This window comes from Canis lupus, chromosome 15 (genome assembly GCF_048164855.1).
Source record: "Canis lupus baileyi chromosome 15, mCanLup2.hap1, whole genome shotgun sequence".
Taxonomy (NCBI): domain Eukaryota; kingdom Metazoa; phylum Chordata; class Mammalia; order Carnivora; family Canidae; genus Canis; species Canis lupus.
Window position 1 is genome coordinate 164,227 of NC_132852.1, and position 14,090 is coordinate 178,316.

The 14,090-nt window shown below is 64.8% G+C and overlaps 1 protein-coding gene across 1 annotated transcript in view; it reads left to right on the forward strand.

Moving 5' to 3' along the window:
• Positions 1–265: 265 nt before the first annotated feature.
• Positions 266–14,090, forward strand: part of MYOM2 (myomesin 2) — a 50,404-nt gene continuing 36,579 nt past the window's right edge. Inside the window, exons 1-8 of the mRNA XM_072775777.1 lie at positions 266–388; positions 3,198–3,316; positions 4,945–5,106; positions 6,881–7,019; positions 7,168–7,325; positions 8,373–8,465; positions 13,866–13,954; positions 14,037–14,087. Of these exons, the coding sequence (XP_072631878.1) occupies positions 3,210–3,316; positions 4,945–5,106; positions 6,881–7,019; positions 7,168–7,325; positions 8,373–8,465; positions 13,866–13,954; positions 14,037–14,087 (799 nt within the window). The 5' untranslated portion in view covers positions 266–388; positions 3,198–3,209. The remainder of the gene's footprint in view (positions 389–3,197; positions 3,317–4,944; positions 5,107–6,880; positions 7,020–7,167; positions 7,326–8,372; positions 8,466–13,865; positions 13,955–14,036; positions 14,088–14,090) is intronic.

The window sequence follows — 14,090 nt, forward strand, 5'->3', positions numbered from 1 at the left end:
CCTGCAGCTCCGCAGGCTTGGAGAGAGGTCTGGGAACTTGTGTGGCAACGTGCACACGGGTGGGAGGAGAGCCAGGCCCGGTGTGGGGGCCGCCCGGCTCCCCGGCACGGGGTGGCTCAGGACGGGCGCTTGGCACCTTCCGACTTTCATTTTTTCCAACCCGTAGACTTTTCCCTCCTCAGATGGGGCTGATGACTGACGATGCAGGTCGTGAGTTTGGGGCGAGGCCGCCCGTGCTATATATAGCGCCTTCCCAGGCCATAAATGGGAGGGAGGGCCGGGCGTCTGGACGGACAAATAGCCTCGCCGTCCTCAGCCGGAGCTGCGTCGGGGCTGAGCCGGGCGAGGCAGGGCTTCTCTCCTCTGGGCCTGTTCCCTTTCTCTCCGGGTAAGTTCTCTCCCCTCCTTGCCTCATCCAGTTTGGGGCCCTGCGAGGAGAGGCAGCGAGCGCCGGGGCCGGGCCACCCCGAGGCCCTGAGCCGGGGGGCTGCGTCGGCTGCAGACTCCAGGTGCCACGGGGAAGCCGCCGTCTGGGGTCGCGTCCCGGGGGCTGTCCTCACGTGCCGCCGAGGCCCGGGGTGTCTCCGCGGGGCCTAGAGCCCATTCACCGGGGTCAGTGGTTTCACAGGGTCTGAGGCAGGGCCGCCGGGCAGCGGGGTCGCTCCGGCTGGGGGGTTCGCATCCCCACCGCCGGGCTCCATGCTCCACGCCGAGCAAAAGCGACACGGGCATCAAAGAGCAGGGGCAGTGGACGTCATTGCAGTGGAGTTTTAAATAAACCAGGTCTGGGTCACCCTTGCAGCGAATTTGCGGGGCCTGGGGCTGGGAGCGGGGCCTCCCCGACCGGCCAGCTCCTTACAGAAGCGAGGGGTCCGCGGGGCAATGTGAGGGGGCGGGCTGCTTCCTCAGGGCTGGTCATGCAGCCGCGTGGGCCGCGCAGAGCTCTCCGGTCCAGGAAGCTGCACATGATCCAGGGGCTCGATCGAACTTGATCCTGCTGAGGTGTCAGCACAGAAGGACTCAGGCTCCTTGGAAGCCCGGGCGCTCCGGGGCGGCCAGGACAGCCCTGCCCCTGCTGCCACGGCCCGGAAAGGGTATGGGGAGAAGCCCTGCAGGAAGTCCGCTGCCAGCAGTGACGCGTTGCCCCGAACTGGGTCTGTCACTGATGATGATTTAAGGGGCATTTTGTGCTCAATGACCTTTTCTTTTGGGACGAAGCAGTTTGGGAAGAGCTTCGGGGCACGGAGCCTGGGCAGAGCGGGTCCTGGGCCAGGCCAGCTGTGGGGGCCGAGTGCTCCCTTCCTTCCTCTGGAGCAGCTTTCATCCGGCGCATTCATCGCCCGAGGTCTTTAGCTGCACAAAGTGCCGCGTCTCTCACCCAGTGGAAGGCGGTGCATCGTGGCTGAGACGTTCCCGTGAGTTACCGTCCTTGGTGGCTTGAAAGCTGGGCTCAGGTGCCTTCGCGGGAAGGGTAGGTGCCAGCCCGTCACGGACGCGCGGCCCCAGGGCTTGAGGACAGGCTGCGTTTCACGTCCGGGGCATCACTCGCCGACGTGCGGGAGCCTCCGTGCTGTGGGGGGGCCGGGGGCCACGGGGGGGCCGGGCCAGAGTCAGGAGGGCCGGGGCCACTGGGTCTGGGCCGGGCGGGGTGCCGCTGGGCCGCTACCAATTCTGGTTGTTTGATGCTCTGCGCCAAGCACAGCGCCGAGGGGCCCACAGGGTCGGCAGGAGATGCCGGCGTTCGGGGTGAGCGAGGTGCGCGGGCTCCCGACCCCATCCCAGGTCTGCTCTCGGCCTCAGCGGTCTTAGAGCCTGAAGGCTGATGGCTCAGGGTGGGGAACCCCTTCCCCCTCTCCAGCATCGTGTCCCGCCCCCAGGGCAGCAGGGTCGCAGTAATCCCCAGGGAGCTTTCCACGCTCCGTAATTCTGTGACTCTGGAAGGTCGCCGTCTGGGGACCGTGGCTGTGAGGAGTCCGCGTGGAGGACGTCATGTGTTTGGCAGGACTGTCTGGTCCGCGCGGGGCTCGGAAGGCTGGGGTGGTGGAGGGTGCAGGTGCGCTGTCCCGGGGCGGGCCTGTCGCCCTCCCACTGTCCCTGGGTCCCTGGCGCGGGGCCTTGCCTCAGGCTCCTTCTTGATGATTCTCGTGTAAATGCCAAGAGGAAAGCGGAGCTCCGCTGGGAATCTCTTTGCCCTGTACCTGGAGGTCGGTGATCACGGACATTTAGGAATCCCGTCCGTGCATGTGTCAGAGGGTCCCTTGGCCCCGTAAGCCGTGCCGCGTTCCCTGTGGGTGGACGTCGGCCCCACTGCCTCGCTGCCCGGCATTCTGACCCACCCTGCAGGACGGATCTCAGCCGTTCCTTGTTTCCAGACACTTTGGTCAAAATGTGCCTCCTGGCCAGCATCCCCCACTTCCTGTGGCCTCGGCCCTGCTCCCCGCCCTCCCCAGCCCTGCGAGTCTACTTGTAACCTGTGAGGTGCAACTTTAGAGGATTGGATCGGAGCAGTGTCCTGGGGATAGGTTCCCTGCCCAGCTCCCCCTTCCCAGCCGAGGCCGACCCCCAGAGCCCCGCCGTCGGGCCAGAGTGACCTCTGGTTAAGTGTTCGGGTCTCTGGAGACCCTGTGTTTTCCTGCCTCCCACCTGTGCCCCGGGGGTGCCTGCCCCCGCCCCTCTCCACCTGCCAGCCTGTCCGTCGTCAAGGCTGTTCTCCAGCGTCACCTGCTCCAGGCGACCCCACTTGGCTGCCCTCTCCTGTTACATGTGTCCCCTGCGCGCTTCCCTCTGCTCTTATCTTGTATTCTAAGTATTTGTTTACGTCTCTAATCTGTGTTTTATTTTTGTCCTTATCACTCACATTGCTTTCCGTTGAGCAAGCTGCATAGTCTATAAATATTTGTTGACGCAGAATGAAAAGAAACATATAGCCCAATCTTCTGATTCCCTAGAGGCAAACGGAAAATGGCAACCGGTCCAGGGAACTTACTAGGCCTCCAGACTCCTAGTCTCACATTATTTTCACTTATATAATCTTTCTTCCATCCCCTGCCCCGCTCATCCCTGACCCCAAATGAGTTTTACCAATCGAAGTTGATTTTCCCCTTTGGAACAAGTTGCAGTGGTGGCGTAGACATTGCGGGAGCAGGACGGCCTCTGGGAGGGAGCTCAGCACCGCCTGACACCCTCTTTGCTCGTAGGTGTGCACGAAGATGTCTCTTGTCACAGTGCCCTTCTACCAAAAGCGACACAAGCACTTCGACCAGTCGTACCGCAATGTTCAGACAAGGTACCTTCTGGACGAGTATGCTGCGAAAAAGTGAGTTCAAATTCAGCGGTTGGATCGGTAGAGCTTTGTGGGCCTCTGGCATTAAAGCAGCTTTTCCCAGTCCTCTGGAAGCCGGTTTGGGGAGGGTCAGGGACGGCATGCCCCTAGTGCCAGAGGGGAAATCTGGCTCTCCTGGCTGCACAGCAAACTCCGTGTGGAGCGTCTTAGGCAACCCTGGTAGATCCCGTGGATCCTGGTAGATCCTGGTAGATCCAGTGGATCCCAGTGAATCTTATTGGATCTTGGTGGATCCTGGTAGATGCTGGTGGATCCTGCTGGATCCTAGTGGATCCCAGCAAATCTTGGTGGATCCTGGTAGATCCCAGTGGATCCCTGGTGGATCCTGGTGGATCACAGTGGATCCTGGTAGATCCTGGTAGATCCCAGGGAATCCCAGTAGACTGGCTCTGAGCCTCTCATTTAGATGATAAAGTCAGAGACTTTTTATTTTATTTTATTTATGATAGTCACACACAGAGAGAGAGAGAGAGAGAGGCAGAGACACAGGCAGAGGGAGAAGCAGGCTCCATGCACCGGGAGCCCGACGTGGGATTCGATCCCGGGTCTCCAGGATGGCGCCCTGGGCCAAAGGCAGGCGCTAAACCGCTGCGCCACCCAGGGATCCCAGTCAGAGACTTTTTAACAAATGTTTCTTGACTTTGCTGCCCCTCATACATATTTTTTTTTAAAGATTTTATTTATTTATTCATGAGAGACACACAGAGAGAGAGAGAGAGAGGCAGAGACACAGCCAGAGGGAGAAGCAGGCTCCATGCAGGGAACCCGATGCAGGACTCGATCCCGGGTCTCCAGGATCAGGTCCTGGGCTGAAGGCAGGTGCTACCACTGAGCCACCCAGGGATCCCCCCCCCCATACATCTTTCAGAACTAGGACCTGAAACGCCACCAAAATAGAAGGGCACTGAGAAGGGGCAGTGAGAGAGGAGCTCGTGGGGGCAAAGGAAAGATCACTGGAGCAAATGTCAGTAGTTTTGCTGCGATCATAATAAATATAGCGATAAGGTAAACACATTCAGGCCTCAGGGCTGGTGTGAAGCCACAGGTCTTCGGCCAGCTTCTGAAGCACAGCGCCCTCGGGGACGTGCCCCACACGCCCGTGGTCTGTGCTGATGGACAGAAGATGCTGCTGGGCGTGCCGAGCTGCGGCCAGGGGAGCTTGTGCGTGTCACCAGCACCCTATATTTAGACCTGCCTATGGCCCTTGTGTTGCCTCCCCGTTGCAAACAGCCAACCCTGCACAGCCCTCCCAGCAGCCTCTAGGAGCCTCAAATCCCTGGAGATATATATAATCGTGGCATTAGGCCAGGAGGCACCCGAGGGCACGGACGGGGAGTGGCAAGGGGAGGAGAGGTGCTCCCGTGTGAAGGGGCCCCTCCGAGGATGCGTGTGTGCAGATGGGGGCAGCGCCTGCGCAGGGGCGTACACACGAGCTCGTGTGCTCCGGGAGGTGCGAACACTGTGTGTCTGCACCCACGCGTGCCGTGCTCACTCGTGGTCGTGTGCCTGCATGTTTCAAGGCGCAGGAGAAAGGTGGTGCGTGTGTTGGGATAAGTCCGCACACGTCTCTAACACGCGTGACTGTCTCCGTGATGGCCCAGGCGTACCTCCAGCCGGTCGTCTTCCCAGAAGTCTCTCTCTCAGAAGTCGTCTTCCCAGAGAGCGTCGGACCGGGGGTCGTTTGCAGCAACCACCTGCAGTATCTGCGCAAAGCGGGTGAGCACCGCGCAGGAGGAGGAGGAGGAGCACGAGAAGAAGAGGAGGTGAGGCTGTCCTCCTCCCGCGCGCCCAGCGCAGAGCCCAGGGCATCAGGGCACCGGGGCCGGGGGCGGGAAGGATCCGAGGCCACGGAAGGGCCGGGGCCACGCAGGAAGCCCGGAGCTGCGAGGGCCTCTCGTGACGGTGAAGGTGCCCTGCAGGGGTCCCGGGGTCGGGGAGTGCTGCAGGCTGGCTGCTGGCTGCCCTCTGCTCCTTCCGGCTCCTTCCGGCAGCAGATCCCGGCACGCCGTGTCCGCCCCGTGCTGTCCCCGTGGAACAGGAGGGCCCCCGACAGCGTCAAGTTAACGTGGGGTTCCCACCGGCCTCCCGTCTCGCTGCGAGCACCCAGCTGGGAGGTCCGGGAGGGGGACAGCAGCGAAGGCCCCGCACGGGCTGAGGCTGGCGGGCAGCGCGCTCCGCACAGGGGACCGGCCACGGGGAGGACAGGGACTACTGAGGACGTGAGTCTTCCCGTTGCTTCCCGATCACGGAGAAGCAGGTGCGGGCTTACGGGACAGAACAGTTCAGCCCCGTGAAAGCCTCTGCTGTCCTACCTGCGCTCGGTTCCCCTACTCCCCACACTGTTTCTAGAAAGTTTTCTCTATCGTCTGACACACTTAAAGCCTGAGGGAGGAAGCTGAGGGTTTGGTGGACGGGCTTCATTTTGAACCCTGAGCTGTGACTGAAGGGATCTGAGTGACGGGAATGTGCAGCCGAAAGGACCAGCCTTGCTTTGGTCAACCTTGAACGACCTTTCGAATGCCTTCTGGGAATTTTGAGTGCAAATTTTATGGCAAAGTAAGGATTTCTTTTGTGAGAGAATCACTTCACAATGGGCACCTTACCCAAATCTGGGTTTTCTGGTGCTGGGGTATTTAAAAAAAAAAAAATGGTTCTATGTTTATTTAGGGTTTGGGCAGGAGGAGTGGGAAGACTGGACCTTTTTGTATAATTTTATCAGCTTTTCCTTCTTGTGACCTTGAACATGTCCCAGAAACTTCCTGTGCCTCCATTTGCACAGGAGGGAGTGGAGGGAAGTGGTGCTAACTGGGGAGGTCGGGGACAGGGTGCCGTGACTCCCGTGGTCTTGGCGCGGGACAGTCCTCGCGCGAAGCCTCCCTCATTCCCGCCAGGCTGGGCCCCGAGGCCGGCAGCTGAGCGGCAGGTAGGGCGCCCGCCTGCGTGTCGGGCTCGTCCGGTTCCTCACCTCCCGTGGCAGATGCTGGTTTAACGTAGGGGACGAATTGGTCCTTCTTGAAAGATGAATCGGTGGCTCCGTGGGTGGGTCCGTTTGAATTACTGCTACGTCTTCGTGTAAAATAAAGACCAAGGAGGCGTTGGCGAGTCCCAAGATCCCAGCACGGCCTCCTGGAGGCGGCGCGGACCCGAAACACCGCTTTGGGGCCTTTCCTCCGTCCCAGCGAGAGCCAGGCCTCTGTGAGGCCGTCCTCGGCCTTGTGCCCCCGGGTCTGTGTGTGAGGGGACAGTGGGCAGGAGGGGCCCGGGCGGGCGCGGCGGCGGGCCCGGCGGTGTTGGGGCACTAGAGGGCACTCCGGCCGGGTGGACGGCACCTCGTTGTCCACACTTACAGGTCGAAGAAGCCCGATTTTGTATCTAATCCTTTTTACTCTCCTGGAGCGCGGAGGGCAGCTCCCCTGGGGGCCCAGCGTGGGTCCCACTTGAGGAGCGCCTGGGGACTGCGTGTGCGGCGCCCGGGCTGTCTGTGCCCCCACGCCCCTCTGCGGCCCTGGGAACAGCGTGGCCTCTCCACCCCTGCAGGTACCAGTCCCTGGTGGCTTCTTACGGAGAAGCCAAGCGGGAGCGTTTCCTCCGGGAGCTGGCCGAGATGGAGGAAAACGTGCACCTGGCGCGCTCACAGGCCCAGGACAAGCTGGACAAATACGCCATTCAGGAGATGGTACGGGGATCTCCACGGCTCCCGGAGACGCGTGGCGCTGTCGTGGTGGTCTCACGGCGTGCGTGTGGCCTGCCGGCACAGAGCCTCGCTCACCCGTCACGCGGCCGCTTCCCACGGTGCACTGACCTCTGCTTGCTTCCCGGGACAGGTGGAGGACAAGCTGGCCGGGGACAGGCACTCGTACCTGGAGCGGATGCGCAGGGCCCCTGAGATCCTGGTGCGCCTGAGGTCCCACACCGTCTGGGAGAGGATGTCTGTGAAGCTGTGCTTCACCGTGCAAGGCTTTCCCACCCCCGTGGTGCAGTGGTGAGTGCGCGCTTCTCTGTCCCCGGGGTCTGAGGAGGGCCACACGGCACTTTCTCCCAAGGACCTGGTAACAGTTGGTGCAACGTGCGGGTGCAGAAGACCCACGTGAAGGAAACGCACGGCACGCACCCCATTCCTTGTCCACCTCGTGTGCATCTCCATGGGGGGCAGGTTTGCGCTCCCACGTGTGCACTCCCAGCACCTGCTGGTGCTTCTGCTTTAGCGAAATTAACTCAGCTGAGTTTTTAGAGGATTTTCATGTAAGAACAAGTTCCTCCAGATGCCCTGGGTTTACATGAGGGGCTCTTTCAAGTCTTGGGAGACCCGCGGGGGGAGGCCTGAGCAGCACGCTGTGGGACCGCGTGCGGTGCTGCGGCTGAGCCAACCTGGTGACGTCAAGAACCAGGAGCCCAGGCCCCGCAGACCCTTTGTGTTTGTCCGTGTGTTGCATACATGTTTGTTTCCCCACTTGCTAGGAGTGATATTAGCATTACCAAAGTCTGTAGCTTGCTGCCGAAACCCAACACGTTTTGCTCAAAACCCAATTGGGGCCCTCAGTCCGGATCAGAAGATTAGCGCCGGGCCGTGTGGCTGTTTGCCCAGCAGGCTGGGGAGGCAGGGGCCTGCGGATCCCAGACCCCAGGGAGACGAGGTCCTGCTGTCCTGGTGGGGCGGGGAGGCCAGCTTCCTGCAGTCGGAGTCGGGATCCAGCACGCTTTGATCCTCTGGACTCTCCAGAGAGGCTGGCCTGGGACCTGCTAACACCGGCAACATTTTTTTCTTGGGTCACGATTTATCCCCAATTCCTCACGGAGCCCAGGGCGGCGTCCTGCCCTCCCTGTCATAGGTTGGGAGCGGCCCAGTGAGGCCGAGGTCTGCGAGTGCTGCTCTCTCCCGCACATCGGGCAGATGAGCCCACGGGCCCAGGTCCTGGAAGGGGCGCTCGCAGGCACAGAGCGAGCCTTACCGGGGAGCCGCAAGGAGGCCTGGGACAAGGCGCAGACTCCACTCTGCCCGCGGCCTGAGAGGAGGGTTTCTCTCGTGCAGGTACAAGGACGGGAGTTTGATCTGCCAAGCAGGAGAGCCGGGGAAGTACAGGATCGAGAGCAAGTACGGCGTGCACACGCTGGAGATCAACAGGTACGGGCTGGGCGGGCCTGGCGGGCCGGGCCCGGAGCTCAGGGCGCCCCAGATCCACGGGTTCCCGGGACTCCGCTGGTGTTCCTGGGTTAGTCTGTGGGAAGAGCTCCCTTTGTCGTGCTCCGTGTGGGGCCCCCGGAGGCAAACCCAGGGGCTCTTCCAGCCTCCAGGCAGAGGGAGAAGCAGGCTCCATGCAGGGAGCCCGACGTGGGACTCGATCCCAGGACCCTGGGGTCACACCCTGGGCCGAAGGCGGCGCTAAACCGCTGAGCCCTGGGCTGCCCAGATTTGTCATTTTTAACCAAAAGAAGATTCTGCATGTCTTTCCCTGTTCCCTGTCTCTCAAGGAGACCGTGGCACCCTGCAGGGCGCCCCTTCCCCAGCGCACCCACCCTCCCGCGGCCCGGCTGTAGCCCTCGGGTCAGCGGGCCCCGCAGGGACCCGAGGAGGGACCGTTGGGCTCCTGCAGCCGCGGAGGCCTGGCCTCGGAGCCCGATCGGCCGCGTCCCTCGTGACTCTGCACGGGTCACTAACTCCTCCCGAATCGCGATATTTTCATCTGAGAATCACTATCAACAGGGAGATGATAAAAACGTCACCCCTGCCGGCGTCACGGGAAGCACCGTGAGGAGGCAACCAGGCCGCGCAGATTTTGGCCTGTTCCATAAACGCGTGTGTGCGCGTGCAAGTGGCACGGGCTCCAGGAGGGGGGAGGGAAGCTGGCGCAGGCAAGTAACCGGTAAGATGTCGACGCACAACTTCACCGAGTGCTGCACCGCTGACGAGCAGAGCGGCCACATCCCCAGGGGCTCGGTTCACTTAGAGGCGAAATAATCCGCAGTAAAATAATTCTCGGTGGAGATGCGCCCCCGGCCGCGGACAAGTCGCAGCTCGACCCGCAGAGCCCACGGCTTCTCCCGATGCGCTTCCACCCACGGGAGTCTTTCCCTTTCTAGGAAGACCTTCCAGTCGGTTCTGTGAAGGAAAAGGTCAGGCCGACGAGCTTTATCCTGGGACCCCTGGGAGGCCCAGGCCCGGGTGCTGGGAGGGAAGTGGGGTGTGCACCCCAGGAGAGGGCGGGGCCGGGCGGGGAGGCGAGGAGGAGGCCAGACTTGCCGCACAGACGTGGTGGGGTGGGGGTGAGCCTGGCGACTGGGTTCACTGGGTGCTGAGGGCCCTGCTGGGCCTGGGGGGGGGCCCAGAGCTGACCTAGGAGGGTCCCTGCTGGGCCTTGGGGGAGGGGCCCTGAGCTGACCTAGGAGGGTCCCTGCTGGGACCTGGGGAGTGGCCCTGAGCTGACCTAGGAGGGTCCCTGCTGGGCCTTGGAGGGGGGGCCCTGAGCTGACCTAGGAGGGTCCCTGCTGGGCCCTGGGGAAAGGAGGAGCCCTGAGCTGACCTAGGAGGGTCCCCGCTGGGACCTGGGGAGTGGCCCTGAGCTGACCTAGGAGGGTCCCTGCTGGGCCTTGGAGGGGGGGCCCTGAGCTGACCTAGGAGGGTCCCTGCTGGGTCCTGGGGAGGGACCCTGAGCCGACATAGGAGGGTTCCTGTTCCAAGGTGGGGCTGGGGTGAGGTTCAGAGCCTGACCCCGTAGGCCCAGGGGAGGCGGCCAGCCCCCACCCCACCCACGGGAAGTCCCTCCGACCTCTCTGTGCTTTTCCTTCTCACACTCACTGGTTCCACCACTGCCTCCTGCAGGTTCCTCAGCTTGGGACTTGGGGCTGGTGCCGGGCCTGAGCCCCCCGTGCTGCCCCTGTGCCTCCCTCCAGGACGGCAGCTGCTCGGGTGCGGCCAGCCCCCTGCGCCGGGCTCAGGGCCTCCCCTCCCCACCTGGCCTGGCAGGTTCCCCATCACCAGAGCCGTCACCTCCCCTGCACGTTGCTCACGGCAGGTGTTACCACCTTATGATGTGGCTGAAACTTTGTGACAAGTTATTACCCTGCTTTTTCTGGGTAAATTGGAGGCTCTTTCAAAAAGCTGGAGGGCCTGGCGTCTGGGCCTCCTGGTGCTGTTTACTGAGAACCTACTGTGGGTCAGGAGCAGGTCCGGATGCTTGAAAACAGGCCCCAAACCCAGGTCTTTGAGGTCTTACCACCCGGCATAAGGAGCTGAGCCGGAAGCACAGGAATACAGTGAGCCCCGCGGTAAATCAGGAGGCCGTGGTCGCAGGCGTGGGGGCTGTGGGGGGATGAGCCCTGGGCCTCAGGGTGGGCTGGGGGGGGTGAGCCCTGGGTCAGGGCCTAGTGTGGGCTGGGGGGATGAGCCCAGGTCAGGACCTCAGGGTGGGCTGGGGGGGTGAACTCCGGGTCAGGGCCTAGTGTGGGCTGGGGGTGATGAGCCCCGGGTCAGGGCCTGGTGTGGACTGGGGAAGGGGGTGAGCCCCGGGTCAGGGCCTCAGGGTGGGCTGGGGGGGTGAGCCCGGGTCAGGGCCTAATGACAGGACATCATCGGGGCGAGGCTGCGGGAGATGGGGGGGCCGGGCTGTCGGTGGCCACTGGGGCGGGAGGGCTCAGGGCCTGCAGGCTGTGCAGGGAGAGGCAGGGGGCAGGCCAGGCTGCCGGGCAGGGGCGCCCTGGACGCGGCCTGGTGGAGGCTGCGGGTCTGGGCCCACGCGTGTGCCGGGCCGGGGGTCCTCGCCGTGGGGTTGGGCCGCCCTGGCCCTGGCTGAGGCCTCTGAGAAGGAGGTTGTCTCCTCCGTTTCCCACGCCTGCGGGATCTGAGGGCCTGGAAGCCCCGTGTGGGAGAGCGTCGCCCTCGGCGTGGAGGCTGCGCCCGTGGCCAGAGCCGTGTGTCCCCCTAGTGCGGGGCTGTTGGGTCCCGCGGGTCAGCCTGGGGTCTCAGCGGGGCGTCCAGGGCGTCCAGGGACTCCGCTCCCCGGCGTCAAGTATGAAGCCTTTCCCTTAGTCGTGGGGTGGTCGCCGGCCCTGAACCCCACGGGCGTGGGCTGCACCCGGGCCGCAATGCCGTGGGGTGCGGCTCGGCCCGGCCTGGCGCTCGTGTGTCCCCGACCCGGCCGCGGCTGCCGGCGGGGCGGGGGGGCTCCCTGGGCTCAGCTGTTCATACCGCAGTGCTGAGTGGCCGTCATTCGATCCGGGCGGCCGGGCGGCGTGGAATGTGCTGGCCGCACCCGGGGCCGCGCGGGGGCGGGGGGGCCCTTCCTGCTGCCGCCGGGGGTGACGTGAGCGCCGGGAATACTCCCCGGCCGCCGCCTGGATTCTTCAAGTGCTTGTGACCCCTAGCCACCCGCCCTATAGGCTCCCGGCATCGTCCCGGGTCCGCGGTGCGAGTCCTGCGTCTCCCCAGGCTGGACGTGCTCCTGCCGAGCGGCCTCTGGCCTGCTGCCCGTGCCCCTGCCCCGGCCGCAGCTGTCGGGCCCGCTCAACGCCCCGTCCAGGGGGACGCTGGGCCACACCAGGCCAGGCTCCGAGCCCTCGACATGTGTCCCAGCCTCTTTCATGGGGACCCCACGGCGTGTGTTTGTCCCATGTGGCTGTTCAGGTGGCGCGTGGGGACCCCGAGACACGGAGGTGCCTGTGGGCTCTGCACGGACCGAGGCCCCTGCCCCCCGGGAACCCGTCCTAGGGAACACGAGGCCTCCCAGTCACCCGGGGCCATGTCTCTGGGCGTGGCCTGGGGGGCGGAGAGGGACCGTGTCCTGCCGGGTCGTGGGAGGCCCCTGGGTCCACAGGCTCCCCTGAGACGCAGTTCTGAGTGGGGTGCGGTCTCCTCACACCCCGCATGCCTGCCGGCCCCCGTGTGCTTCGTGTCTGCACCGGCGTCCCAGTCCCGTCACCTGCTCGGGGGGCACAGGGCCAGGCGGGTGCGCTCGCTCATGATCCGAGTGTGGCCCGGTGCGTGTCAGGGAGCAGAGAACACGCACAAGCCGTGAGACGGGGTGACTGTCCCGGAGCCCCGGTCAGGCCCCCCACTGGGTCAGGGCTCCCCACTGGGTCAGACCCCCCCAAGGGTCAGGCCCCCTCCCCCTGATCAGGCCCCCACCCGGTCAGGCCCCCCCATCCCGTCAGGCTCACCCCTTGTCAGGCCTCCACCCCCGTCAGCCCCACCGCGGGCACCTGGGCGACTGCAGAAGTCAGTGGGTCTGAGCGGGGCCCATGCGCCCGACGCCCTGAGGACGCTGCCCTCCTCTCGTGGGTGATGGCACGGAGCGGGGCGCAGGCACCCCGAGCACGGGGCAGGGTCCAGCTCCCTGGTGAGCCCCGTCCGCCCGCTCAGTCCTAGGTGCTAAGAGGCCTGTGGCGCTCACGAGCGAGCCGGCTCTGCCCGGATCATTCTCCATCGGAGCAGCCGCTCAAGGTCTCAGGGGAGACGCTCCGGGTGGGGGCCGCCTCCGCCCGGACTCCCACGCCCCTGGCTCCCCGTTCCCCGCCCCGCCCCTTCGGCCCGGCTCTGCAGACACCGCTGGGTGCACGCGGGCGAGGGAAGTGTTGGCGCAAGTGCAGGATCCTCCAGATGCCGCGTCCAGGCCCTGGGTCCTCGGGGCACCGTGAGCTTTGGTTCAACCCCAAGCCTCGGGTAAACCTCCTGTTTCCCGAGAGTGGGATTTTCCGTGTTACTTCGTCCCGGATGGATGTGGTCCCGATGCCGCTTCCCGGGTGGCCAGGGGACGACAGACACCAGCTTCGTGCGCCTCGTGCACCACACGCCCCAGGGGTCACATCCCCCCCCAGGTGCTGGGCGGCGCTCCTCTCCTGGGGCGCTGGAGGCCCCAACCCACCTGCCAGAGAGCGCCCGGCATTTAGTGGAAGCTCCTGCTCCTCATCCGGGGTCCCCACCGCGGGGTTGGGGGGCCGTCGGTCGCGGCCAGGAAGCGAGCTCCCACGTCTGCAGGGTGGTTTGGGGCCAGGCTGCGCAGGGGCTCCACCCGGGGTCACGGGGTCAGCTGGCTGCGGGCGCCGGGTCTCTCCGGGGGGACACGCACCCTCCCCGTGGGTGCTGCCTGCGGTGGGCGCAGCTCGGACACCTCAGGGCACCGCCGGGTGACCGTGAGCTTTGGGGTTGGGCCGTAGCGTCCCGTGCACACGCGGAGTCCCCGTTGGGGGGGGAGGATTCCCTGGACGTGGAGGTGACAGGCGCCCCCTTGGCCCCTACAGCCGGGAAGGCGGCCCAGTTGGGGTGGCCCGCGGGAGCCCAGGCCGCCCGGACGGAGGCAGCTTTCAGGAGAGCCGCGAGCGTCCGCAGGGCAGAGGGAGGCCAGGCCGGGCTGCAGCAGACCCGCGTCTATATAACCCCCTTCCCAGGGTGGACCCCGCGTCCATCCTACGTCACCCCCGGCAGAGCATCGAGGCCACATGAGGGCTTTGGAGGACCGTGCTCGGATCCGGGGGGCCCGGGCCCCTCCAGACGGCCGGGCCTGAGGACGCCGCCTCCCTTTCTCTCCCCCAGGGCAAACTTCGACGACACCGCGACCTACTCGGCCGTGGCCACCAACGGGTATGGGCAGGTGTCGACCAACGCCGCCGTGGTGGTGAGACGTGAGTGGTCCTCAGGGGGTGGGGGGCGCCCCCCACGGCCCCCACGCCCGCCGCCTGCGCCGCTCACCCGCCTGTCCCGCAGGGTTCCACGGAGACGAGGAGCCGTTCCGCTCGGTGGGACTCCCCATCGGACGTA